The 26,889-nt window shown below is 46.3% G+C and overlaps 1 protein-coding gene across 3 annotated transcripts; it reads right to left on the bottom strand.

Annotated features, from left to right (window-relative positions):
• Nucleotides 1-6,056: 6,056 nt before the first annotated feature.
• XPA (XPA, DNA damage recognition and repair factor) lies at nucleotides 6,057-25,285 on the bottom strand. Of its 3 annotated transcripts, none has more exons than XM_043547652.1 (7): nucleotides 25,182-25,285; nucleotides 24,203-24,354; nucleotides 17,341-17,451; nucleotides 12,556-12,661; nucleotides 11,073-11,238; nucleotides 7,634-7,751; nucleotides 6,057-6,289 (listed from the first exon to the last, which is right to left on the bottom strand). In XM_043547652.1, the coding sequence occupies exons 2-7, from the start codon at nucleotides 24,342-24,344 to the stop codon at nucleotides 6,141-6,143; spliced, it is 792 nt and encodes a 263-aa protein (XP_043403587.1). In that variant the 5' UTR covers nucleotides 24,345-24,354; nucleotides 25,182-25,285; the 3' UTR covers nucleotides 6,057-6,140. The 3 variants fall into 3 exon arrangements, with proteins under 3 accessions (XP_043403587.1, XP_037758311.1, XP_037758312.1); XM_037902383.2 differs by having other exon boundaries at nucleotides 24,203-24,356; nucleotides 25,185-25,266; XM_037902384.2 differs by having other exon boundaries at nucleotides 24,203-24,356; nucleotides 25,188-25,258.
• Nucleotides 25,286-26,889: the final 1,604 nt, after the last annotated feature.

The raw sequence follows: 26,889 nt of genomic DNA, 5'->3' as shown, positions 1-26,889 counted from the left end.
TGTGACCAGGAGCTGGAGGCATGTCAGTCACAGAACCCTCGTGATCACCCCGATGAGCCCCCTCAGGGTTTCGAATCTGTCACGGGGGAGGGAGGCTCTGGCCGATGTCACGTCCAGAATCGCTCCAATTAACTCTGTGCATTGCACCAGTACCAACATGGATTTGGTGCTGTTTACCAGCAGCCCCAGTTTGGAGCATGTGGACAGGAGGAGTGTTACGTGATCCTGCACCTGTGATCTGGAGCCGCCTTTGACCAGCCAGTCATTGAGGTAGGGAAAAATCTGGACCCCACAACGCCTGAGAGAGGCCACTACCACAGACATACACTTTGTGAAGACCCTGGGAGCCGTCAATAGGCAAAACTGGAGGACAGCGAACTGGTAGTGTTCCTGCCCTACCGTGAAGCGGAGGAAATGCCTGTGGCCCTCGAATATGTGAATGTGGAAGTACGCATCCTGGAGATCGAGGGCGACTGGGTGCTGGCGATCTATGCCTGGGGCTGCGGGAGCAGTGCTGCGGTGGGGACCTCGAACGGGACGAAGAATGGGAGTGGTGTCGATGTCCATACCTCGAGGGACTATGATAGCTTCTCAGAGTCAGTGATCTCCGTCGTCTGTCCTGCTCCCGGTGGGGCACGCTCTGATCGCAAGGTTTGCGTTCCCTTGAGGCGGAAAGGTGCCTGGAACCCCTGCTGCTCGGCACCCAGCCAGACAACCTGGTGGGGGTCGACGGGGACCGGTGTGGGCTGCCCGCAGGACGATTACTGCGTGGAGAACAGCTTCGGGAACTTTCCCTCGACTGCGAGCGGTACTGTCTGGGTGGCGACTGTGGAGGTCCAAACGCCGGCTTGCCTCTGGACCAGGGAGCTGCTGGCGTTGCTGCAACGAGTACTGGTAGAGATATAACGTCTCGAGCCACCTGCAGGGCCTCTGGCATGGAGGGCACCCGAATGTGGCCACTGGCGCCTGGGGAGGTTGGCTCGGAGTGGGCCAGGCTACTCTGCTCAACTTGAGTCAGAGGCTGTGAGTTTGATGGGGATGGAGAGCTGCCCAACGTGGGTCTAGTCTCTCCCCCAGCGCCTTGGAGGAGAAGACCTCTTCCTGTCCACAGGACACTGTAAAAAGGCAAAGGAGTGGTGCTGACTAGTGGAAGGCACCGATGGGTCACCACACATCGATGTCGCGGTGCTCAGTGCCGCTTTGGAGCGGTGTTGGGGTCAGGGACAACTCCATCAAAATGGCTCGGAGCCGTGTGACCTGCTCCTTCTTGGTCTGAGGCTTAAAGGATCTGCAAATTTTGCAGCGGTCGCTCAGGTGGGTTTCCCCCAGACAGTGTGAACAGTCAGCGTGCGGATCACTCATGGACATAGGCCTTTTACAAGTGTTGCACGACTTAAAGCCCAGGGCGCGGGGCATGCCCTGACCCGGGTGTGCTTGATATTCTAACATCTTCTCTTTTAAAAAAAAACAAAACAAAAAAAACCAAACCCAAACCTACAGGTACTAACTACGAACTAACGGAGTCCAGAGAGGGAAGCTACAGCAGCGCTGGAGCAGAGCAGTTCGGACACACCTTCACTGATGGCAAGAGGGAACTGAGGGTGGGGGGAGCACACAGCGCCCCTTATACCGCGCCATGGTGGTGCCTCTCCAGGGGTTGCTAGGGGCACTCCCCTACGGGTACTGCTAGGGGAAAAACTTCCGGCACCGGTGCACAGGGCGAGCACGCACACCATTGTGGAATGCACACGAGCAATCACTCGAAGAATGCATCATTCTGCAGGTCTAGGATGACAAGCAGTGGCCACAGAACTTTCAGATGCGGAAAGCCACCTTCCTGGAACTGCGTGCTGAGTTTGCCCCAGATCTGCGCCTCAAGGACACCTAGATGAGAGCTGCCCTCTCAAGGGAGAAGCACATGGTGATTGCAGCGTGGAAGCTTGTGACTCCAGACTGCTACCAGTTGGTTGCGAATCAGTTTGGAGTTAGGAAGTCGACCATAGGGGCTGCGTTAATGCAAGTGTGCAGGGCCATTAATTGCATCCTGCAGCGAACGACCGTGACACTGGGCAATGTACGTGAAATTGTGGATGGCTTTGCAGAAATGGATTTTCCTAACTGGAGGGGCAATAGGTGACGGGTGTATTTCAATTTTGGCACGGGACTATCTTGCGATGGAGTACATCAATCAGAAGAGGTACTTCTCCATGGTTTTGCAGGTGCTTGTGGATCACTGTGGGCGTTTCACTGACATCAATGCGGGGTGGTCTGGAAAAGTGCATGACGCATTAATCTTTAGGAACACCGGACTTTACGGAAAGCTGCAAGCAGGGACTTTCTTTCCAGACCAGATGATCACCATAGGGAATGTTGAAATGCCCATAGTGATCCTGGGAGACCTGGTGTACCCCTTAATGCCATGGCTCATGAAGCCATATGTGGGAAACCCGGATAGCAGCAAGGAGCAGTTCAACAATAGGTGCAGGATGACCATGGAATGTGCATTTGGCAGATTAAAGGTGCGCTGGCGATGCCTTTATGGCAGATTAGGCCTCAATGAGGAAAACATTCCTGTGGTCATAGCCGCATGTTGCATATTACATAATATTTTAAATGCAATCTCAACATAACCCTTAATTATGGAAGCACTGCTGTCCCTCATATACTTCAGGAAAACCCAATACAGGAATTCCTCACTTAAAGTTGTCCTGGTTAACGTTGTTTCATTGTTACGTTGCTGATCAATTAGGGAACATGCTCATTTAAAGTTGTGCAATGCTCCCTTCTAATGTCGTTTAGCAGCCGCCTGGTTTGTTCACTGCTTGCAGGAAGAGCAGCCCATTGCAGCTAGCTGGTGGGTGGTTGGAACCAGGGTGGACCAGCAGCCCCCATCAGCTCCCCCCTCCCATAAGTTCCCTGTGCAGCAGTTGCTCAGCAGGCTATCAATTGCCAGCAGTTCAGCTGTCCCTCCCCCTACTGCCATGTGCTGCTCCTGCCCTCTGCCTTGGAACTGCTCCCCGACACTTCTGCTTGTTGGGAGGAAGGGGAAGAAGATGGGGACTAATGTCAGGGTGTCCCCCTCCCCCTGGCTCCTGCATCCCATTTACCCCATCTTCCATAGAGCAGGGGGGACACACAGATGGAGGGAGCTGCTGCCTTAGATAGCAGCTGCAGTCAGGTCTCAGCTTGCTGATCTAATTAACAAGGCAGTGTACTTCTGACCCCACTCTTCATACTTAAAGGGGAAATGTGCATCTCTCTCTCTCAAACACACACGGAATGCGTGTCTTTGTGTGCCCTCCTTTCTTGCTGCCTTGTAGAGTGTGAGGGTTAACCCTTGAGGGCTCAGCCAACTGCTAGTTCATCATTTAGCTGTAAGGCATTCCCTGGGAAATATTCCATGCATCTGATGAAGTGAGCTATAGCTCACAAAAGCTTATGCTCTAATAAATTTGTTAGTCTCTCAGGTGCAACAGGTATGCCTTTTCTTTTTACATTCCACCCTCTGACTCCTCCACCTCAACCAAGCTTCACAATCATCATCACTGTGTACCAGTATTAAATTGTTTAAAACTTATAGTGTGTGTGTGTATCTATATAATATAGCCTTTTGTCTGGTGAAAATTTTTTCCTGGAACCTAACCCCCTCATTTACATTGTTTTATGGGGAAATTGGATTTGCTTATGATCATTTAGCTTAAAGTTGCATTTTTCAGGAACATAACTACAACATTAAGTGAGGAGTTTCTGTACAATATAAATTTTAGCATAATTCACCAGGGAGAAAATCATGGCTCCACTGCATTGTCAAAACTCCCATTGACTTCAGTAGAACAAAGAGTTCACCTGTTATCTTTAATTAAAGTTCTAACAAGCACTTATTCTTTACTACTATCAATTTAGTGTGACTTTCTTAATTTTATTTTTTTCTGCAGATTGTGTGCTTTTCCAGTTCAGCTTACTTTAATGTTTCCCTGTCAAGTTTGTTCTCCAAAGAAATGAAACTGGTTTATTTAGAAAAAACAAAAACTCACCCACCAAGAATTTGAGTGAAAGAAGCTCCCCAAATTACAAGAATTGTATCAAAGAACTATTTCCCCTATTATATTTAGGGTTAGTTTTCAAGAAAGACTCCTGTCAACTTTTAATTGGTGAAGCCACCAAAAGGCTTTTCTGAAACCAGATAGGGCCAGTTTAAATAAGTAAATAAATAAAAAGCTTATGAGGAGAATTCTTTCAAGAAGAAAGTTCCACAGTAGCAATCTGAACATACCCCTGAGAACTTCATCAATGTGCAATTTAAAAAATAATTCAGAGAACCAGACAAAGGGAAAAAACCAATTCCCTCTTTCCCACCAGGTGCAGATAAAGCCAAATTTCAGAAGCATATTGATTATAAGTAGGACTGTACAGAGATGAAGCTTTCCCAAAAACAGACAAGACTAAGTAGGCATGCTCCCATGACCTCACCTTCATTGGCAAGGCATGGGGCATAAATGTGCTCAGGCTCAGAATAAACCATGCTGGTTTTGGGGAGTGGTTAGGAAAAAGAATTGCTAAGTTACAGAAACTTTTGAATGTAATAAATTTAATCAAAGTTTGATATCAAAATGTGACTTCCCTTTTGCCACTCTCCCACCCTCACCCCACTTGCTTTTTGTGATAAATGAAGTGTGTGTGGGCAGGGGGGGAGGAAGTTCCTTTTGATGGACACCCGGCCAGCCAGTTAGTTGTAAAATCCCTCTCGGTAACTGTTCTCTACTTGCTTTACCTGTAAAGGGTTAAAAAGTCCCCCAGGTAAAGAAGAAAAAAAGTGGGCACCTGACCAAAGAGCCAATGAAAAGGCTAGAACTTTTAAAATCAGGAAAGAAACTTTCCCTTTGTCTGTTGCTTTCTCTGGGCAGAAGAGACAGGCATCAGGAATGCTGTGTAAAGTTTGAACCAGATATAAAAACAATCAGATCATATCTAGAACTACTTTTAACAACTCAGCTATGTAAGTAAATTAGGAATGTTTAGGAAGACGTGATTAGGTTTATTTCTGTTTATTTTTTAAGGCTTGTGAACTCCTCTGTGCTAACCCCCGATGCTTTTGTTTGCTTGTAACCTTAAGCTAACCCCGAAGAAAACTATTTTGGGTGCTTAATTTTTGGAATTGCTCTTTTAAAATCTAGCAGAAGCCTAAGTTCAAGATGTATTGTCTTCCTTTTTGTTTTTAATAAAATTTACTTTTTTAAAGAACAGGATTGGATTTTTGGGGTCCTAAAAGGTTTGTGCATGTTGTTTGATTAGCTGGTAGCAACAGCTAATTTCCTTTGTTTTCTTTCTCAGCTCTTCCCCAGGAGGAGGAGGGGGATGAAAGGGCTTGAGAGTACCCCACAAGGAGGAATTCCCAAGTGCTCCTTCCTGGGTCCAAGGGGATTTTTTGCATTTGGGTGGTGGCAGCGTTTACCAAGCCAAGGTCAGAGAAAAGCTGTAACGCTGGGAGCTTAATACAAGCCTGGAGTGGCCAGTATTAATTTTAAAAATCCTTGCAGGCCCCCACCTTCTGTACTCAAAGTGACAGAGCAGGGATTCAGCCATGACACATTTATTGTAATATTATACCTGCCAAGATCTTCGCTAGAGAAGACAGTGAGCTGGGACTCATTTCTTCCAATCCCAACTCTTCGCTACACTACAGGGATGGGAACTTACTGTATGTCTACACTGCAATTAAAAATCCCACAGCTGGCCCGAGCTTGCAGGGCTTGGGCTTAGGGACTGTTGCAGTGTAAACATGCAGGCTTGGGCTACAGCCTGAGCCAAAATGTCTACACCATAATTAAACACCCCCTTAGCACGAGCCCCGCAAGCCCTAGTCAGCTGGCATGGGCCAGCAACAGGTTTTTAATTGCAGTGTAGACATACCCTTAAATTACAGCCCCACCAGCCAGCTGACCACTCATCAAAACCCCTTGATCTAAGACATGGGTGATTTGTGACAAAACCCACTTGGTCCAAAAGATCCCTCTGTGATTAAAAAGTACTAATTTCTCTGTGCAATCCCACACAGATTTACTCTCGATCATTTTTATTTTACTTGATACAAAATATTAACATTACAAAAGTGCATTTTATGTAAAATCAATCAAGGGCTATTACATTTTCTCATATGTTAATTCGTGGCCACATATAGTACATGTCTTTTTGTACATATCTTCTTCAATGTTTTCTTCTGGTCCATACTCATGCAAGTGGGAACTTGTTCCTCTTTTCCACAAACTGCTCCTAACAGCTCGACGGAGCTCTGATGAAAAATATAAACACAGGTCCCTTAGACAGTCTTTGGTCAATAAATGGTAGTTATTTAAAAAAAAAAAGAGCCAGCACTAAGGACAAACACCTTTGTGAGGAGAACAGATTAAGGGACAAGAAACTCAGTGTTTAGGCAGACTCACATTACTTATGTATTCTGAGAAAATGTCTGTTATTTCTGAAACATATCTCGAGCCAAATTCTGATTGCCTTATTCATGCAAGTATTGCCATTGAAGCCACACGGACTACTTGTATGAAGAAAGACTAATAACTCCGAAAGAGCATTTGGGTTAGTTAGTCTTCCAAGTTTATTATTGAGATTATGTGTGGTATTTTTTTTTTGTAATAGAATAGGCGAGGCTATGTGAGACTATACGAGTCCTCAAAGCTGCCAGGTTCCCAGGTTTTAATTTTTACTTTTTTGACTTACAAAACCAAGATGTGATCTCATATGCCAGACTTTGTCTTGAGTATTCGAGGCCCCATTGCTTACCTATAAAGTTTGTTACTGAAATTACTTAATTTGGTAAATTAGAGTTAAAAGGAGTAATTTTGTAAAATTCCTCATCACTCCTCAGTCCTGACCTATAATTCCTCTTATCCACCTCAACATTAGAGATACTGTAAAGGAAACTCAAACATGCCAGTATAGCCTTTTTCTTACTATCAATATAATACTGCTGCTAAGACACCTACATCACTATAGCCTCATTCAAATATATTTTCAAACTGGATCTCTGTTATTAACATCTTTCCCCTCGATATTAAACTGCAAGGTATTCAATTTATTTACCTAGAAAGACAATGCAGCTGAGTAAAAACTGCAGAGCTGAATGTTCTAAATATAGGGAAGGAAAGGCACGTTGTACCTTACAGATTAAATTTGGCTTTCATATACAGGGTCAATTCCCACTGATAGTGCTGCAAGCATATAAGTAATGCAAAATTAGGTTCCTGGAGACAAAATACATGTTCTCATTCAAACAAAGTGAGGAAAAAGTTATTTGGATAGGCAGATTTATGATATATTGTGGGGGTACATCAGAGAACATAAATAAGACAACAGTGATACTGAACTATCAAAGTTGTGTCCATATTTCTAATGGTTATAAAAATTTTCATCTGGCCATATTATTAAAGTGTCAGTTTCTCACTACATCACTAGATGTGGAAATAAATATGAATACAGACAGACATTATTTTAGCTGCAGCAAAAAATTATTTACACTGACTCTCCATGTCCAGAAGCAACCACTTACTACCTGGTTTTATTTGATGGCCTATCAAAGATAAACCTTAAAAAAATAACCTTAGTTTAAATTCTAACCATTTACCTTTAACCTTTTTATCAAACTTTTTCTGTTTCATTTTCTCTCTATTATCTTGGCGGGTTTCCCTTGCTTCTTGCAACGCTTCTTCAGTACCCCAAACTTCAAGTGAACGTTTTATTACCTATGGGATAGATCACAAGTGGATAAGCTGCTCTAGTTTAGAATAGAACTCTCTCTTACACAATTTTATTGTGTTGCCATATCCCACCATCAATCCCACTTCCACCACCTGGCTAGCTCCCTCTTTGCTTGTGACCCTTGTGATGGGGTGCACTCCAGCCGGGGAGCAGGTTCGGGGGCCACTCCACGCAGCTCCTGGGAGCCGCTGCATAGCCCCCCTCTGGCTCCTACGTGCTCCAATGGCCCCTCCAGCGCTCCAAAAGGAGCTGCAGGGGCGGTGCCTGCGGACGGGGCAGCACGCAGAGCTGCCTGGCCGCGCCTCAGCCTAAGAGCCGGACAAGGGACATGCCGCTGCTTTCGGGAACCACTTGAGGTAAGCGCTGCCCCGAGCCTGCACCCCTAAGCCTCTTCCCATGCCCCAACCCCCTGCCCCAGCCCTGATCCCTCTCCCACTCTCTGAACCCCTCAATCCCAGCCTGGAGTACCCTCCTGCACTCCAAACCTCTCATCCCCAGACCCACCCCAGAGCCCTCACCCCCCGCCCAAGCCCAGAGTCCCCTCCCGCACCCTGAACTCCTCATTTCTAGCCCCAGCTTGGAGCCCGGACCCCCCAGCTAGAGCCCTCATCTCCTCCCACACCCCAACCCCTATTTTGTGAGCATTCATCGCCCTCCATACAATTTCTATTTCCATATGTGGCCCTCAGACCAAAAAGTTTGCCCACCCATGATGTAGAGGGTGCTAATTAGAAGGAAGCTCACCTATAAAGCCAGGAGACTGGCAACAGGGAGGAACCCTGCAGTCACTCTCCCTGTGGTAAGGGAGAAGGAAGGGGGAACAGGAATCTGTGAGGAAGGGTTTATCGAGTAGGCCTGAGAGAGATGGGTCTGATTAGGAAGGCTGGGGAAAAATGTTTAAAGCAGCATGGTAGGAAGTAGTTTAGGGAAGAGGGCAGTAGGGTTGGTGATGACCCAGACCTTAACTGCTTGCTATAGGGCCCTGGAATGAAACTCAGAATAGAGGGTGGGCCTAGGTTCCCATACCATCCACTGTGGATTGGTATTGCTAAAAGCAGTGAAGGGGAAGACTGCCTGAATCACTGTGGGAGTGACATGGTCAGGGAAACATGCATGAGGACTACCTCATGCTGATTGTACAGAGAGATTTTGAAAGACTCGTGTGGAAGGGGAAATCACAGTGTGACCTCAGAGGAGGGATGAGTAATGAAGCAGCGGTACTGTGACTTCATGAGTGGGAGGAGAGCAACAACAGTGGGAGACTGGAGAGGGGGCACTGAACCTGGCGGAGCTAACCCAGAAGTGCCAGAACGGGGTGCCACCCAGCTGTGAGTAGAGCACCCTGTGACACTCCCACACATTAATAAAGCTTCCTTATAAAACAAAAGATAGGTTACTTTGTTTGAAATGGATTTTCATGCATGGAAAACTAGTGTTACCTATTAATTAAGGGCCTAATCCAACTCTAATTGATTTCTCATGCATCCACATTTAAGAATATTAAGGCATGAATTATATTTCTAAGGGACCCAAAAACTTGATTGACCTGCTAAATAATCAGAATTGAAAGCCAGACTTTTAATTTGTGCTTATAAAAATAAATAAAATACATAAAATTACACTTTAAATTGCATTGTACTGGGGTTCTCCAACATATTTCAAGACAGTTGTTTTCTTCTAAGATATACATGTCTTTAAGCAACTTGATATTTTTCACAGAATATTAGGGCTCAAAGAGACCTCCAAGGTCATCTAATCCAATCCTCTGCTCAAAGCAGGACCAATCCCCAACTAAATCATCCCAGCCAGGGCTTTGTCAAGCTGGGCCTTAAAAACTTCTAAGGATGGAGATTCCACCACCTCCATAGGTAACCCATTCCAGTGCTTCACCAACCTCCTAGCAAAATAGTGTTTCCTGATATCCAGGAAGGGCACACTGCTGACTCATATCCAGCTTCTTGTCTACTGTAATCCCCAGATACTTTCCTGCAGAACACATCCAGACACATGGGTTGCAAACGTTTTTACTCAAAGAACAGATCCATAGATATTTTATTTTGTTTTTACTCAAAGAGCATATCCATACAGGTTTTAATATCTTCATTAATGATCTGGAGGATGGCGTGGACTGAACCCTTGGCAAGTTTGCAGATGACACTAAACTGGGAGGAGTGGTAGATACGCTGGAGGGTAGGGATAGGATACACAGGGCCCTAGACAAATTGGAGGATTGGACCAAAAGAAATCTGCTGAGGTTCAACAAGGACAAGTGCAGAGTCCTACACATAGGACGGAAGAATCCCATGCACCGCTACAGACTAGGGACTGAGTGGCTAGGCAGCAGTTCTGCAGAAAAGGACCTGGGGATTACAGTGGACGAGAAGCTGGATATGAGTCGACAGCGTACCCTTGTTGCCAAGAAGGCTAACAGCATTTTGGGCTGTATAAGCAGGAGCATTGCCAGCAGATCGAGGGACGTGATAGTTTCCCTCTATTTGACATTGGTGAGGCCTCATCTGGAGTACTGTGTCCAGTTTTGGGCCCCATGCTGCAAGAAGGATGTGGAAAAATTGGAAAACGTCCAGCGGAGGGCAACAAAAATGATTAGGAGGCTGGAGCACATAACTTATGAGGAGAGGCTGAGGGAACTGGGATTCTTTAGTCTGCAGAAGAGAAGAATGAGGGGGGATTTGATAGCTGCTTTCAACTATCTGAAAGGGGGTTCCAAAGAGGATGGATCTAGACTGTTCTCAGTGGTAGCAGATGACAGAACAAGGAGTAATGGTCTTAAGTTGCAGTGGGGGAGGTTTAGGTTGGATATTAGGAAAAACTTTTTCACTAGGAGGGTGGTGAAGCACTGGAATGGGTTACCTAGGGAGGTGGTGGAATCTCCTTCCTTAGAGGTTTTTAAGGTCAGGCTTGACAAAGCCCTGGCTGGGATGATTTAGTTGGGGATTGGTCCTGCTGTGAGCAGGGGGTTGAACTAGATGACCTCCTAAGGTCTCTTCCAACCTTGATATTCTGTGATTCTGTGTCACTAAAGAAAAGTTATTTTTTCCTCTGCAACATACTTTCTCTCAGTTTTGTTATCACTAAAGAACTTCCTTACTGTATAGGAGAAACTCAACCTTTCCCGTTTATTTCAGGGACAACTGAAATTCTATCACATGTACTGTACCATTTATTTAAATGGTACAGATTCTGGGTTCAGTACCACAATGATTAAATTATGGATGGTAGTGGTAATGTCATGAAAATGCAAAAAAGGACCATATATTTTGAAAAATTTACAAACATTTTCATACCTGTAATTTTAAGTAAAGTTTCATGTCACCCCACTGTGAATTATGAGGGTTTTTCTTCAAAATAAATTTGAGCACCGGTTCTCTCTTATCTAAGTCACAGTCTTTAAGAAGGTACTCTTCCTTTGCCTCAGTCCTTGTTATAAGCTTATGCTTACCTTCAACATCTCTGGAACAGATTTTTTTTTAAAAAGAGACAGGTGAAAAGCATTATGTAACAGGCTAATATTAAAGTCCAGTTATGTACTGTACAATGCACCTTATACCCCTACTGTAATGTGGGCCTTGATCTTGAAAACTCAGGCAAGTGAGTAGTCCTCCTGAACTCCAGTATCAACACAGTAGTTTAGACACCCTCTGGTTGTTTGTTTGTTTGGGGGGGAAGCAGAGAGAACAGGCTCGTACCAGGATCATCTCATAGTTTCTACCTCAATTCTACCACAGGTTTTTCCTACAAGAGGGGATAACTGGATACTATATTTTCAAATCTTCATTGTTTCAGATACAAATTATACAGCCAATGCAGTTTCCAAATGCAAGACATTTGGCATGCACAAGGAATAATAAAATAAAGCAAAAGGTTTAATAAAAAAAAGTTCATTTTTTATTGGCTAAGTAATGAGACAATTTGAACATTCTGGTCACACGAGGTCCTAGTGAGCATCTGAAACAAATTTATTTCACCTGTCTTGATCCAAAGTATCACCTGAATCTCTTTATCATATGCCCAAATGATTACATAAATGAAATCCTTATCAGAGAGATCATTTAAATATATTCCCCAATTTGCTACAAATTTATAGATATAGTGAAATTTTAAAAATTGCCATATGTCAGTGGAAAAAAACACAGTGGATTCAGTCAGGTGATGTCTACAAGATCCAATAAATAACCACATCAAGAACTATTTATTCAATATTCAATTTTCAAAATTTAAAAGGCATACTTAGGGCTAACTCAGCTGATCATCCCAATCACAGATATACTCCAATTTACAGCAGCTATAAAAAGTCTTGTTTAATTTGACTATTTAAATAGCTGAACACTTTCTACCACAGTGGTTTTTTAAAAATAGATCCTTACATGGCTAATCTGTTATTTACTAATTTCACTTCTTTGAACATATGTAATAATCTTGATGGGATAATAATCTCCATTACCATATTTAAACAATGCAATATGAATGCTGGAAAGCAAAGAGACTATACATTTCTAACATACTATGTATTTTTTTCACATCTTGCACTAAGAGGCATATGTGAGAGATGTCGTTCTTTTGCTTTAAAACACAAAGTTATTCAATTCTATTCATATAATTTTCCAACTGACAATATCTTATTCAATAACATTCCTATGATAGCTCTTTAATGTAAATGTGTTTTTACAACAGAACTGTATAAATCATTAACATCAACTTCTGATTCTAGTAAAATAATAGTTAATTTAATATATTTACCAAACTGTTTTTGCCCATTATTTACAATACCTGCAATTATCGCATGTTGCCCAATCAAAGTGCTGCATGAGATATGAGTCCATGAATTGTTTGCCACATTCTTCACAAATAAGGTAATCAAATTCTAGTACAGGTCCTAATGGAAGGGAACAAATAATTTTAGTTAGGTAAAGTATTTGGGCTTGATCTTACTAGGGCTTAACATTAATTTACAATGTGGCTTTTATATTGTATATTTAACATGCACTATTCATGTTTTCCCTTCTGAAGAGTTTTCTAAAATTCTGTAGTACAAACTAAGGCTATGATATTGCAATCGGATCCTTGCAGCTGGACCTCTGTCTGTCTGGAGTCCCACTGAAGCCATTTTATCTTTCAAAATAACAAGTAACAGATCTTAAGAATAAAAGTTCTAAAAAGGAGTTCTCCGATTTCAGCATTTGAAGTGTGTGCACGTGCACACTCACAGCTTGCAAGAAGGAGTTCTGATTTGGATTGTTGCAGATAGGGGAAGTGTTCCCTTAACACGGCACCAGGTTAGAGTGGAAAAACAAAGTTAACCATACTTTCAATACATTTCTATTTGCTTCAGACCAAATGAAGAGCTGTACATTTTAGATTTTTTTTTTAAACCCTAAAACTGTTCGTTAGGATATAGATATTCAGGTCTGTCTGTAAAGGCCTATACTCTAAGAATTTAGGTGTATTCTTATCACTTGGCCAGTTATAGAGGTACAAAAGAAAGAATCAAAATCACTGTCTGCCGGTGTAAGGGCCTTCTCTCACTGTGACAGTCTGAGGCCCTATGCTTAGGCTAAGGCCTTTGGCTAAGCAGCAGAGGCAGCCATAAGCTAGGAAGCGACAGTCACATCCTCACATTCCAAACTAGTCACATTGAAATAAGGTGCTATTGGACTGTTAGGAATACAATCCTGTCCTGATAGTGCCTATCGCCTCCAGAGAAAGGGAAGTGCCTAGAAAATGTAAAAGGAAACTTAGTTTGATAGCATCCTGTCTGGCAAGAACTCACTTATCAATAGGTGGGATGTGAAATCCTCACTTCTGTATTGTCTTGTCATTATAGTTCCCACTTTGCTATTGTTTGTCTGTATAATCTCTGTCTGGTTCTGTGATTGTTCCTGTCTGCTGTATAATTAATTTTGCTGGGTGTAAACTAATTAAGGTGGTGGGATATAATTGGTTACATAATCATGTTACAGTATGTTAGGATTGGTTAGTTAAATTTCAGGAAAATGACTGGTTAAGGTATAGCAAAGCAGAACTCAAGTTTTATTATATAGCCTGCAGTCAATCAGGAAGTGAGTGGGTGGGTGTGTGGGTGGGTGTGGGGAAGATGGGAACAGGGAATGGGGGTAAGGAAATTGGAATCATGTTTTGCTAAAGGGGGAAATGGGAACAGGGAATGGGGGTAAGTAAATTGGAATCATGTTTGCTAAGGGCAGGAATGGGAACAGGGACACAGGTGTAAGGCTCTGTGGTGTCAGAGCTGGGAAGGAGGATACTAAGGAAGGAAACTGGAATCATGCTTGCTGGAAGTTCACCCCAATAAACATCGAATTGTTTGCACCTTTGGACTTCGGGTATTGTTGCTCTCTGTTTATGCGAGAAGGACCAGGGAAGTAAGTGGGTGAAGGAATAAGCCCCCTAACACTGTTGACAGTCAAGCATTTCTAATTATAGACTCAGATCTATAGCAGACCTAACCTAGCAAAAATTAAATGTTATCCCAATTTGCATTTTATACTGGAAAGTGTAGGCGTTCAGCATGTCTCAAAATCAAGTTTTAGCATTAGGCTGTGTAATTATTAGACCATACTCCCACTAATTAGTAACAGTATAAAGCTATTTTTATTAGGACAATAATACAATGAAGTTACCAGTGGTTGAACAGCAATGGTGGAAGTGTAGATGCCCTTACCCCACTTATTGAAATTTTACATATTGGAGCATCTGGGGCAGCACGACTGACGGCTGAGATTCAGTGGCAAAGCCCCGTACATGATTACTTGCCCTGCAGCGGATTCAGAATGGAATGAAGCAAGAAGAGACAAAGGAAGCAGTTGGTTTTGCTGGAGGTTTTTATTCGTTAATTTAGATGAGGGGATGGAAAAAATGTAGGTAGGGCTGACGGACATGCATGGGATCCTCCCCAGAAAAGTGTGGGGAAATGATGCAATCTGGAAGCATTTTAACAGCCAAGAAAATAGCACCTGTCCCACCCTTCTTCACTTTTGTCATTTAGTTTCATTCCCCGCCCCAGTTAGCCTACCTTCTACCAGGTGACTTGGCCCTTCCCTATTGCTCCTGCCACTTCCTGATGCCTGAATCCATCATTCTTGAGACAGCACCCTTTCTGTGACTGTCAAGAAGTGCTGTTAATTGTGTAATGGTACACAATGCTGACTTCACTCCTAAGCAAGCACCCCCACAAGTATCAACTGCTCGAACGGGACTACAGGACAGCATGGATCAGATCCTCTGCTGTTATAAATTGGTACAGCCCCATTGTTGATTAATATATGCTGGTTAGTATATAAATATCATTGATATTATGTATTATCTGCACTATATATTAGTATGCAAGAAGCACCAATAACATTAAGCACAAATACTGTAACAGTGATATTACCTAAACTGGCCTAAACCATAATCCTGTTAATTTATTTAAGTATCCCATAACACCTTGCATTAGCTGAAGTAAACCTTGGCTTGAGTAGATAGGAAAATTGTCAATATCTGGACATACAATTATTTACTCACAGCAGCAGGAAAGGAGTTACCCACACAAACTTAAGAGGTGTCTTTATGCCTCTTAGACCTGGCATGCATACGCTCAGAACAAAAGATAAAAGGCTACACCATGGTACCAGAAACAAACAAGGTAGAAAGCTAAATTAAATTAATTAAATCCAGTTTCAAATAATGTATATGGTACCTTTTGTGACATGTCATTCCATATTCTTTATGAAAATATGCTTATGATGTGACTATGACATAACAAATATACTTTATGCAATATGGCTCATGTGAGATATCATTGGAAAGGTTATGATTTATTGAATGTGATTATGCTATTTGTATGAATGTACCATTTCTGTATCTGAAATTAGGAACATTGACTATGTATCTGTATTTCAACTACACTACTCTGAGTGACACCCACTGCGAACACTTCAGGTACAACAATAGAAAAGCCAGTCAGGGCGGATGGCCCATCAACAAGGACAATGGACTGTAAAAGAGCTTAGTTTTTCTGTGAACGTGTGGGTCAGCCTGTGAAGAATGGCTACAAGGGCCCTACAGAGTCAGGTGGTCTTGTCACCTGATGCTAAAACATTATCTGGGACTTCTTGTAACTTTCCACTGTAAAGAAAGGGGGGGTCAAACTAGGAAACAAAGGACTCCTGCCGTATGCAAATCCTATTTAAGGGTGGCGAGTGAGGTAATGCAGGTAGTCAGTTCTCCCCTGCTACCCGACCCGAGATGACTGCTGGAAACAACTCAGACTGAACTGGGGGAAAGAACTGGGCCCAGGCTGGAAGGGCATCTGGCCTGTGAAGAATATTAGAACCACATTGAGGGTGAGAACTTACATGTAATCAGTTTCTTTAGTGTATTAAGCTTAGTTTGCATGCTCTGTTTTATTTTCTTAGTAATGTGCCTTGTTCTGTCTGCTACCACCTTAACTACTTAAAATACACCTGTTATAGTTAATACATTTATTTCTGGTTTATAATATAACCCAGTACATGTGATTTCTAACAGGATGTGTGGCAAGAAATTGTGCATACCCTCTTCCAGATTGAAGAAAGAGGTGAATATAATATATCTTTGGGTCTGTACTGCAAGGGAGGTGGACATCCGCATGCTGGCACAAGTCCCTTAAACCGAGTCTTCCCAGAGCTGATCTGCAGCTGGGTGTGGCCCTGCCTGTGTGTGTGTGTCTGAGGAGGTTTTAAGTGCCTGGCTCAGCAAGACAGGCTAATGGGGGCCCATGCTGGCAGAACAGGTAGACTCAGTGGTATCGCAGCACATCAGGTGACTTCCCAAGGGGTCCAACCCGTCACACCTTTTACTGATCAACAATTTAGAGTGTAAAAGTATTGCTTTAGAGGTGTAACTTTAGGACGCACCCCTGCATAAGGAGAATGTAATATTGTTGCACCAATCTGCTCTTTGGAGACTGCCATCGTATAGAACTGTTTTCCTGTACCGTATTAATTACGCCTGTCTGATGGCTATTTGCTCTCAAGTATATTTCTTAACAAAATAACAAACCCAAGTGTGGTCAAGCAATTGACTGTATAGTTTATCAACGCCACTGGAATCAATGCAGATGTTGAACTACACTAGTTAAGGATCTGGTTCAATGTGTTTGGGTCTTTTATACAGTAGGGGACTGTTGCATCAGTATTTGTTACTAGAGAATGAGGAATCAGAATATACTCGGTAAAAATTGTTAGTGCCCAGAAAAGTGTAGACTGTGGCTATTCTATTACTTAGGGTCCTCACCTTCCCCCATCAGACATTTATATATCTTAAATTAAGAGTCTGTCTGGTTAATTATTGAAAAAGACATGACCATTTTCACTAACAACAACATAAGGATATATAATAAGCCACATTTTTTACACAAATGTATTTCAGGTTTCTCTGAAGCCGCTGCTGACTTTTCATAATTCCTGTTCAGCTAGTGTGCCACAAAATGGAGCAGCTTATTCATTTTACTAGTGTGTTCATATTAACTATAAATGACCAATATAGCCATTTTCTGCAAAATGAATCATGTTTTACCTGGCTGATGAACAATTTTCTCAACCTTGTGTTCCTCCTCTTCCTCCTCTTCCAGAAAGAACCCTCCCCCTGTGTCAATTATCTTTGGAGGTGCTTTAACTTTAGCACTTCCTGAAAAAACAAACAAGAGAAGTCAGCATATTTAAAGGCTAAAAGAATTGCATGCATCAATGTAAATGCAAAATTATTTGCAAAAACTAATTTACAAAATGTGACCTTCACATCCAACATTCATGAGCTAGCATGGAAATCTTTCTGCTTTCAAAATACACTGTCAGTACTACTCATAGATCTAGGAGACCGGGAGATGCAGGGTACGCGCAGAGCCATTCAACTCCAAGAGCAGGTTTCTAATAACTGAAAGTAATTCATTTATTGTACAAAGGAAAATATACATGCATAGGTTGCACTATGTTTGTTACTGCAGAGCAAGGAAAGCAACAAAAGAACCAAACTTGGTGGAAGACTGTTCTTGAAAGCCATACCTAAGGCTAAGCTTATGGCATGGAGGTCACGAATTCCATGATTTCCAGAGACCTGTGACATTTTCCACTTCTGCCCTCCCCCTCATCTCCCAGCCACCGGAGGGACCCCAGAGCTCCGAACCACCAACCCTGCAGCTCTGAGCCACCACAGGTGGCAAGGGTTCCTTGCAGCTGAGCCCCCATGGACAGCAGTTGCTGGCAGGGTGGATTTGATTTAAATCACTAGTCAGGAAGACTCTATTTAATCATGGATTTCTACATGAAAGTACATTATTGTTGATTGTTATAACCTTAATACATATTCTTCACAACTCAGAGATAGATGTAGGTTTCATTTTTAGAAGGTACATACTATATATTTTTAAAGTGATTTATTCTGAAAACTTTTCAGATTAGTTTTACAGCTATATCCAAAAATGAATGATTGTTTGGTTATTTCATTTACCAAAGATAAATAAAGCAGATATTTATGAAGTCATTGGGAGGTGAACGATCTCCAATTCAACAAGTTAATCATTAATATTTGGAGGATTTTCTTGCATGCTGGATTAGGAGGAGAACATCACCAGACAGACATTTACATTGTTTTATTTAACTAAAACAACGTTATGTATTCTGGATTTTTTTTTAAACAGCAAACATAATATTTTAACAAAACAAGCATATGAAATTTGAATTTAGTTAAACATTCAATTTTTTTTAAATCAGGTTTGTTTTTGTAAAAATTCTTTTTAACTAAAATAGTTAAATGAAATATTAAAAAAAAAATTTAATTGATTATGTCAGCCAGGTCAACATGTGAAACTTAAAATATTGGCTTCTGCAGCTAACTCAGTCGTCTTCACCTTCATTTTCCTGTTTGTTCATAATCTGGAAAAGAAAAACAAGCTTTCCTGCTTTTTCAGGTCCCAAATGATTTCTCAATTTAGAATGAATTAGTCCAAAGGAAGAAAATATTTTTTCTACACTAGCAAAAGAAGCTATTGCTATTAAAGGTGAGATCATCACTTCAACAGTCTCTGAATCCAAGTGCTTACATGACTTCCACCTGTTCACTGCTGTGACTTTCTTTAAAAGATCATCAGCAAACATATGGTTCACCCTTAGCTCTGAAGTTGGTACTATGGAGGGATCGTTGCTGGATGTCCATGTCATAGCCTCTTCTTCAGCAGTTAAGGTTTGATCCTGGTACCGAGTATTGAGAATATTTGCAAGAAAATGAGCTGGAGATAGTGCTTGTCCCATTTGTTTTTTAAATTCTTGTAATTTAACTCTGTCATTGCAGATTTCTCTTTTTAAGATCCCACTCAGTTCCCTTCAAATTTCAACAGCATCAGCAATAAAACAGCGATTTCCCTGCATTTTGTTCGAGGCTACAGAAATAGGCTTCAGAGTACTCAGCATGTGTTCAACATTTCTCTTACGCCCAATGCTGAGCACTTTGGCTGTGACAGGGCCATCTATTTTTGCATGATTTTGTTCACAAACTGTCATCAGATTAGGCCAGTTCTTGATATAGTGCTCAAAACAGTCCACTACTGAGTTCCATCGCACGTCTTGTGGGACACTTAGCTTGGTTCCTTCCACTTTTTTCAGAGCAGCTGCTGCAAAATGGTTGTTACGGACGTATTTTGCAATTTCAACATTAGCCTTTATTTGTGGAACACTGAAGTCTTTGGCTAGGAGGTGCATCAAATGAGCAATGCAACCGTATGTTATTAGCTTGGGACTCTCTTCACTCTCTTCTTTCTTCTGATCTTGGATACATTTGCAGCATTGTCTAGTACACAGCTTGGTTTCAGACATTTGAATTTTTTTTCCACAGTTTGTTATAGCTTTTATTGCTACTTCTTGTCAGTATTCTGCTGTGTGTGCATTTCCTGATATAGCAATTGTTTCTGTAAGGAAGACATTCTCTTCTTCTGTTGTCACACAACCACATACAACAGGATCATTGTGGACATTGCTCAACCCATCAAGACCTGTTGCACACTGCTCAATTTCTCTTTCATACACTATCCAGGAATTTGCCTGCGACATCTGCTCCGTTGGGTGGACTGTATCCTGGTGTTAATGACTGAACCATGTTAATGAAGTGTGGGTTCTCAATCATACGGAAAGGAGAATTTGTTGCAGAAACAAACCGGGCAATTTTTTCATCAATTACCTCTTTTCGTAATCTGCTGGTTCTTATCACAAACTTATTTATGGTTGTTTCTGGATGATGGAGATTTTGTTTTCTTTCTGCTACAGGTGATACACTGTGGCTATGTGACATACATGATGTGACTGAAACACTGTCATTGGCAGATAGCTCTGAAACTATAGAAAATGATGGTGATCTTGAAGGGTGGATAGTCTTCAGAATCCTGTATGTTGAGGATGGATTCTCCTAAACAAAATAAGTCAATGCAGTTAATTATTATTACCATACTGCTCATTTAGTATTACTCATTGCATTCACTGACACTCAGCAGTGCTTTAAAGGTGAAATTGTAAAAGGAAGATCTGACGATTTCACCTATTTATTTTTTATCACAGCTGCATCTGAAATGACAGTACCATAGAGTAACAACTATATTTTTTGCTCAAACATGAGAATTCAAGAACAGTCCAGAAGGAAGACAGGCAGTCCTTAAGAAAGAAGTATGAAATAAAAAAGTTTACCAACCTGAAGATCCTGCATGTTCAGACATGTTCCTGTCATCATCTTCAATGCAGCTTCCTCCTGAGAAGGAACACTTCTCACAAGGTTGTTTCATTCGGGCAACTAGGCCTTTTGCGTTTCTTTGTTGCACTGTTTGTATGCATGCCTGTGTTACCCACAGGTAGAGGAACTTCATTAAAATATTCCCAAACTGGGTCTCTTTTGCGGCCTGCTGCCATTATAGGTTTTTCCCTTCTAGTGAGAGAATGGTATGGTAGATCTCAAATCAATGAAGGCTACACTCAGAAAGACCTCAAGACTTCTGGAATATACTGCCCAAACAGTTTCACTTTTGTTTCTACTGCCTGTCCCTCCCTTCTCACATTTATCTCCAGACTTCTTCTCCTTGTCCAGATCTATTCCGCCCACTACAATCTTCTGTTCATTGAACTTTTTGAAACTTTGCATTTTGAGAGAGAGGTAAGAGTAAGAGGTGTACACAAATTTGCAGAGGGACAATAGCAGGGGCTGGCAAACTTTTTGCCTGAGGGCCACATCAGGTTTCCAAAACTGTATGGAGGGCCGGTTAGGAGGCTGTGTCCCCCCAAACAGCCAGGCATGGCCCAGCCCCCGCCTCCTATCTGACACCCCCCCCCCCCCCGTTTTCTCGCCCCCTGACAGATCCCCCGGGACTCCTGCCTCATCCAACCCCCGGTCCCCTGATGGCCCCCCCAGGACTCCTACCCCATCCACCAGCCCCTGCTCCTGTCCTCTGACCGCCCCCGGAACCCCCACCTCGGACTGCACCCTGCTGCCCCATCCAACCCCCCCCCCTTCCTGACTGCCCCCCTGGAACCCCTGCTCCCATTCAACCCCCCATTCCCCGCTCTCTGACTGCCCCGACCCCTATCCACACCCCCCACCCACTCCCCTGCCCTCTATCCAACACCCTCTTGTTGGATCATATTAAAGAAGTTCTGTATTAAAATCACAAATGAGTTTGATTCCCCATAGTTTAAATTCCAGGGTATTACTAATTAAGAGGTCTCTTGGTTTTTGGTACTGTTTCTCTCCCTTTATGTGTGAAACTTGCAAGCTGCTAATTGTGTTAGTACATTCTAAGACAGAGTCTGTTCTCAAAGCAATTCTTTGTAACAACCACCACTCACACAGAAAGAGACTCAAAGCAATACTCTGTAACAACAGAAGCAGCACCCAGAGACTCCCCGCCCTTTTGTTGTATTCATCTCGCTTTGTTAACAATTGTGATTAAAATAGAGATAGAGGATGTATGTATGTGGATGGATGCTTGGTGTGGATAATAACTGAACGATCAGGGAGGTGCCAGCCTAAGAATGCAGTGTCCATCGGCTGAAGAAGGCGTCAAGTGGAAATAAGCAGAGGACCCCCGGAGGGCAGACTGGAATCCACCCAACAGCCTCAAGAATGGGAGAACCAAAGAACAAGATAACATCTGGCAGCACGGAGCCGTCAGGAATGTGACATCTGCTGATTGATTCAGCAACAGCATGATGAAGCAATTCCCATAGACTGACATAGGAAGAAATTCCTATAAAAATGGACTCTGGAAAGTGAGAACTTTGGGGTCTGATTCTGCAAACCAACTTCCAGGAGCATCAGATGTGCATCTAATGAGGCCCTGCTCCCTCCTCGTGTCCAGGCCACCTGGCCAGTGGCTTGGCATGAGCAACTCTAAGGCTGGTAACTATGATAACAACCTTGCAGAACCTGTGTATGTGTGTGTGTGTATGAATGAATATGTGAATAAATATGAAATTGAATGGAATGTTATAGCTATAACTAACTGCTTACTATGATTCTTTCTGTATTCACAATAAATGTGGTATTTCGCCTTTTCCCCTTTAATAAGATCCTGCTGGTTTTTATTTTATTGGTATAACACTCTTACCGCGCTGCCTGGCGGCGCTACAGCCACACCGGCTGGAGCACCAGGTCAGGCTGCGGCTCTGCTACTGCGCTGGCCGGCCACCCAGAGCATTGCGCCGGCGGCACGCTGAGACTGCGGGGGAGGGGCCGGGGACTAGCCTCCTGGGCCAGGAGCTCAGGGGCCGGGCAGGAGGGTCCCGCAGGCCAGATGTGGATATATTGTCTTATACTATAGAAATACAATTTATAATCCCAATTCCATGATGAGATATCTTTGAGCTATAATGTATCTTAATTAAAACTATGTTTAGACAGGATTTTTTTGATAAAATGCTTTTGGAGTCAAAAACCTATAAAAAAAATCAGATTTTTTTTTTTAAAAATCATAGCAGCAGGGCTAGGGTTCTCATACTCCATCAGCCCCATTTTGTCACTGTTATTTTTAGTAAGAGTCCAGGACAGGTCAAGGGCTTCTGTGAATTTTTCTTTATTGCCCACGACCAGTCCCTGACTTTTACTAAAAATAACCGTGACAAAATCTTAACCTTAGCTATACCTAATGCCTGTGATGCATAGGTCCAGAGATTATAAAGTGCATACTTTTACCCAAATTAAATGAAACAAACAGAGAAGTGTGTATTAGAAAGCAGAAATCTAATAAAGCATTTTTCTATACTTGGGAGCCAGAGTGCAAAAGCTTTAGTACAAGGTGAAGCTGAAAACCCTTTTGAAAGAAGTCAGTTCTGCAGCAAAATAAATGTACATTGAACTATGTGATCATATAAGACTTAACATTTACCAGATGGACTTTTCCTATTTGTCAACTATATAACAGAAAACCCATGAAGTTTATAAAGCACAAGTTGCCAAAACAAATGAATGTTTGGGCTTTTTAAAAAACATACAAACAAAAAAAACAACAAACTGGACACCTTTGCTCTCCAAAACATCTTAAGTTAGTGTAAATAATGCCTGTAAATTCTTGTTGTATTCTGTGATCCAAATAAAAAGATAATGCTAAATATATTTTAAATGACATGGTAAACTCATATTTCTAAAGTATTTTCACAAATAGGAAAAAACAGATTAAGAAAGGTTCGTAGAATGAGCATGAATAATCAGTTTTATCCACGCTCAGCCATAACAAGATAATAATTTGTATTCATTTTTCTAGTTTTAATCAATTAAATTCTCAGTTGTAAGCATTACTTTCTTAGAAGCCTAAACGCTCATTTGCCCTGCCAACTTTGGCCTTTTCCATTTGGCAGCCATGCATATTTCCCATCCCATGATTCACTGCTTCTTAGACTACAAGCCAATATGACTCAGCAGTACTAGCATCTATATCGGCTGGCTTTAACTTGCAGGTTGTTTTAACATAAGACCGGCCAGACTGGGTCAGACCAAAGGTCCACCTAGCCCAGTATCGTCCGCCGACAGTGGCCAGTGCCAGGTGCCCCAGGGGGAATGAGCAGAACAGGCGATCACCAAGTGATTCACCAGGTTTTGTTTAACACAACACTACACGATGCACTATCTTGTTATTCTGGGCCGGCCCCAGACCTTCCAGCCTGCCCTGCGCCCTCTAGCTCCGAGTGGAGACGACCAGGGGGAAGCAAGGCAGGCGGGAGCCCGCCGGGGGCTGCGCGGCGGGGAGTCACCAGTCGCAGGTCTCACAGCCCCCGGGCTGCTCTGGGGGACCGAGGCGCACGCCGGGTGAGGCGCGCTGCCGTGGGCCAGGACCGCCGGCCCGAGGACAGGCTGGCCCTCAGCCCGCGCAGCCCGGGAACGGGCCAAGAAGCGCTCACGGGTCACAGCAAACCTTGGCCGGGGGCGGCCGCGTAGGGGTGGGCGGCCAACCGGGCCTGGCGCAGCATCAGCGCCCGCTGGCGATTCCGCTCGATCTTCGCCCGCATGGCCGCAGAGAGGGGGGGCGCCGCCCCCGCGGGCCCTGCGCCCTCCATGGCCAGCGACCTACGGGGGGGAGGGGGAGACGTCAGTGCTTGCCCCAGCCCCCCACCCGGCCCCTGGCGCCCCCCGGGGGGCCGCCTCACCCCACAGCCCCCGCCCCCCACCCCTCCCCCGGGGGGCCGCCTCACCCCACGGCCCCCGCCCCCCACCCGGCCCCCACCCCTCCCCCGGGGGGCCGCCTCACCCCACGGCCCCGGCCCCCCACCCGGCCCCCGGCCCTCCCCCGGGGGGCCGCCTCACCCCACGGCCCCCGCCCCCCACCCGGCCCCCGGCCCTCCCCCGGGGGGCCGCCTCACCCCACGGCCCCGGCCCCCCACCCGGCCCCCGGCCCTCCCCCGGGGGGGCCGCCTCACCCCACGGCCCCGGCCCCCCACCCGGCCCTCCCCCGGGGGGCCGCCTCACCCCACGGCCCCCGCCCCCCACCCGGCCCCCGGCCCTCCCCCGGGGGGCCGCCTCACCCCACGGCCCCCGCCCCCCACCCGGCCCTCCCCCGGGGGGCCGCCTCACCCCACGGCCCCCGCCCCCCACCCGGCCCTCCCCCGGGGGGCCGCCTCACCCCACGGCCCCCGCCCCCCACCCGGCCTCCGGCCCTCCCCCGGGGGGGCCGCCTCACCCCACGGCCTCAGCCCCCCACCCGGCCCTCCCCGGGGGGCCGCCTCACCCCACGACCCCCGGCCCTCCCCCGGGGGGCCGCCTCAACCCACGACCCCCTCCCCGGGGGGCCGCCTCATCCCACGGCCCCCGCCCGGCCCGGCCCTTCTCTGCCCCCATTGCCGGGGCCGCCCCTCCCTCCAGAGTCCCCGCCCCACGGCGCTCGACGCGCGCATCACCTGGGGGGGGGGGGGCAGGGGGGCGTGCACCCCCCGGGCTCAGGCCGCGGCCAACAAACCGCCCAGTCCACACGGCGGCGGGCGGCGGCTGCTGCGCATGCGCCAAGAGAAGGGGGCGGGGCAGGGCCCGGCGCGCGGCGTCCTCCGCGCTCGGCTGCGTCTCCTCAGGCGGCGCCTCCTGCCTGACCCCGCCCCCGGCCCCGCCCCCGCGGGGAGACCTGACTGCAGCCCCGCCCCCCTTGTCCCTGCAACCGCGCAGGGAGACCCCCCCGCCTCCCGGGGAGACCCCCCCAGGCCCCCTCCCCCACACCGCGCAGGGAGACCCCCCCGCTTCCCGCCTGCCCCCCCCCGCCTCCCGGGGAGACCCCCCCTCCCGGGCTCTCTCCTCCACACCGCGCAGGGAGACCCCCCCTCCCTCCCGCCCCGTGGGGGCACCGCCCACCCCCCACCTCCCGGGAGACCCCCCCTCCCTGGCCCCCTCCCCTCTCCCCCACACCGCGCAGGGAGACCCCCCGCCCCTTCCTCTGAAACAACAAGGTTTTTTACCCACCAAAGCTTATGCCCAAATAAATGGGTCCGTCTTTAAGGTGCCACCGGACTCCTTGTTGTTGTGGATACAGACTAACGCGGCGAACCCCTGATCCTTGATACCCTTCCTCTGAGGCTCCTTCCCCGCTGCCCCATGGAGAATCCCTCTTTGGCCCCCTCCCCCCCACCTCACAGAGACACCCCAGCCCCCTTCCCCCTCCCGCACTGCCCCATGGGGGATCCGCTCCTGGCCCCTCTCCCACCTCCCCCCCACCTCACAGAGACACCCCTGGCCCCCTTCCCCCTCCCGCACTGCCCCATGGGGGATCCGCTCCTGGCCCCTCTCCCACCTCCCCCCCACCTCACAGAGACACCCCTGGCCCCCTTCCCCCTCCCGCACTGCCCCATGGGGGATCCGCTCCTGGCCCCTCTCCCACCTCCCCCACACCTCACAGAGACACCCCAGCCCCCTTCCCCCTCCCGCACTGCCCCATGGGGGATCCGCTCCTGGCCCCTCTCCCACCTCCCCCCCACCTCACAGAGACACCCCTGGCCCCCTTCCCCCTCCCGCACTGCCCCATGGGGGATCCGCTCCTGGCCCCTCTCCCACCTCCCCCCCACCTCACAGGGACACCCCAGCCCCCTTCCCCCTCCCGCACTGCCCCATGGGGGATCCGCTCCTGGCCCCTCTCCCACCTCCCCCCCACCTCACAGAGACACCCCAGCCCCCTTCCCCCTCCCGCACTGCCCCATGGGGGATCCGCTCCTGGCCCCTCTCCCACCTCCCCCCCACCTCACAGAGACACCCCTGGCCCCCTTCCCCCTCCCGCACTGCCCCATGGGGGATCCGCTCCTGGCCCCTCTCCCACCTCCCCCACACCTCACAGAGACACCCCTGGCCTCCTTCCCCCTCCCGCACTGCCCCATGGGGGATCCGCTCCTGGCCCCTCTCCCACCTCCCCCACACCTCACAGAGACACCCCTGGCCCCCTTCCCCCTCCCGCACTGCCCCATGGGGGATCCGCTCCTGGCCCCTCTCCCACCTCCCCCCCACCTCACAGAGACACCCCTGGCCCCCTTCCCCCTCCCGCACTGCCCCATGGGGGATCCGCTCCTGGTCCCTCTCCCACCTCCCCCCCACCTCACAGAGACACCCCTGGCCTCCTTCCCCCTCCCGCAC

Source organism: Chelonia mydas, chromosome 5, assembly GCF_015237465.2.
Source record: "Chelonia mydas isolate rCheMyd1 chromosome 5, rCheMyd1.pri.v2, whole genome shotgun sequence".
Taxonomy (NCBI): domain Eukaryota; kingdom Metazoa; phylum Chordata; order Testudines; family Cheloniidae; genus Chelonia; species Chelonia mydas.
Note: the sequence above shows the minus strand (reverse complement) of the source record. Positions and strands in the feature narration are given on the sequence as shown.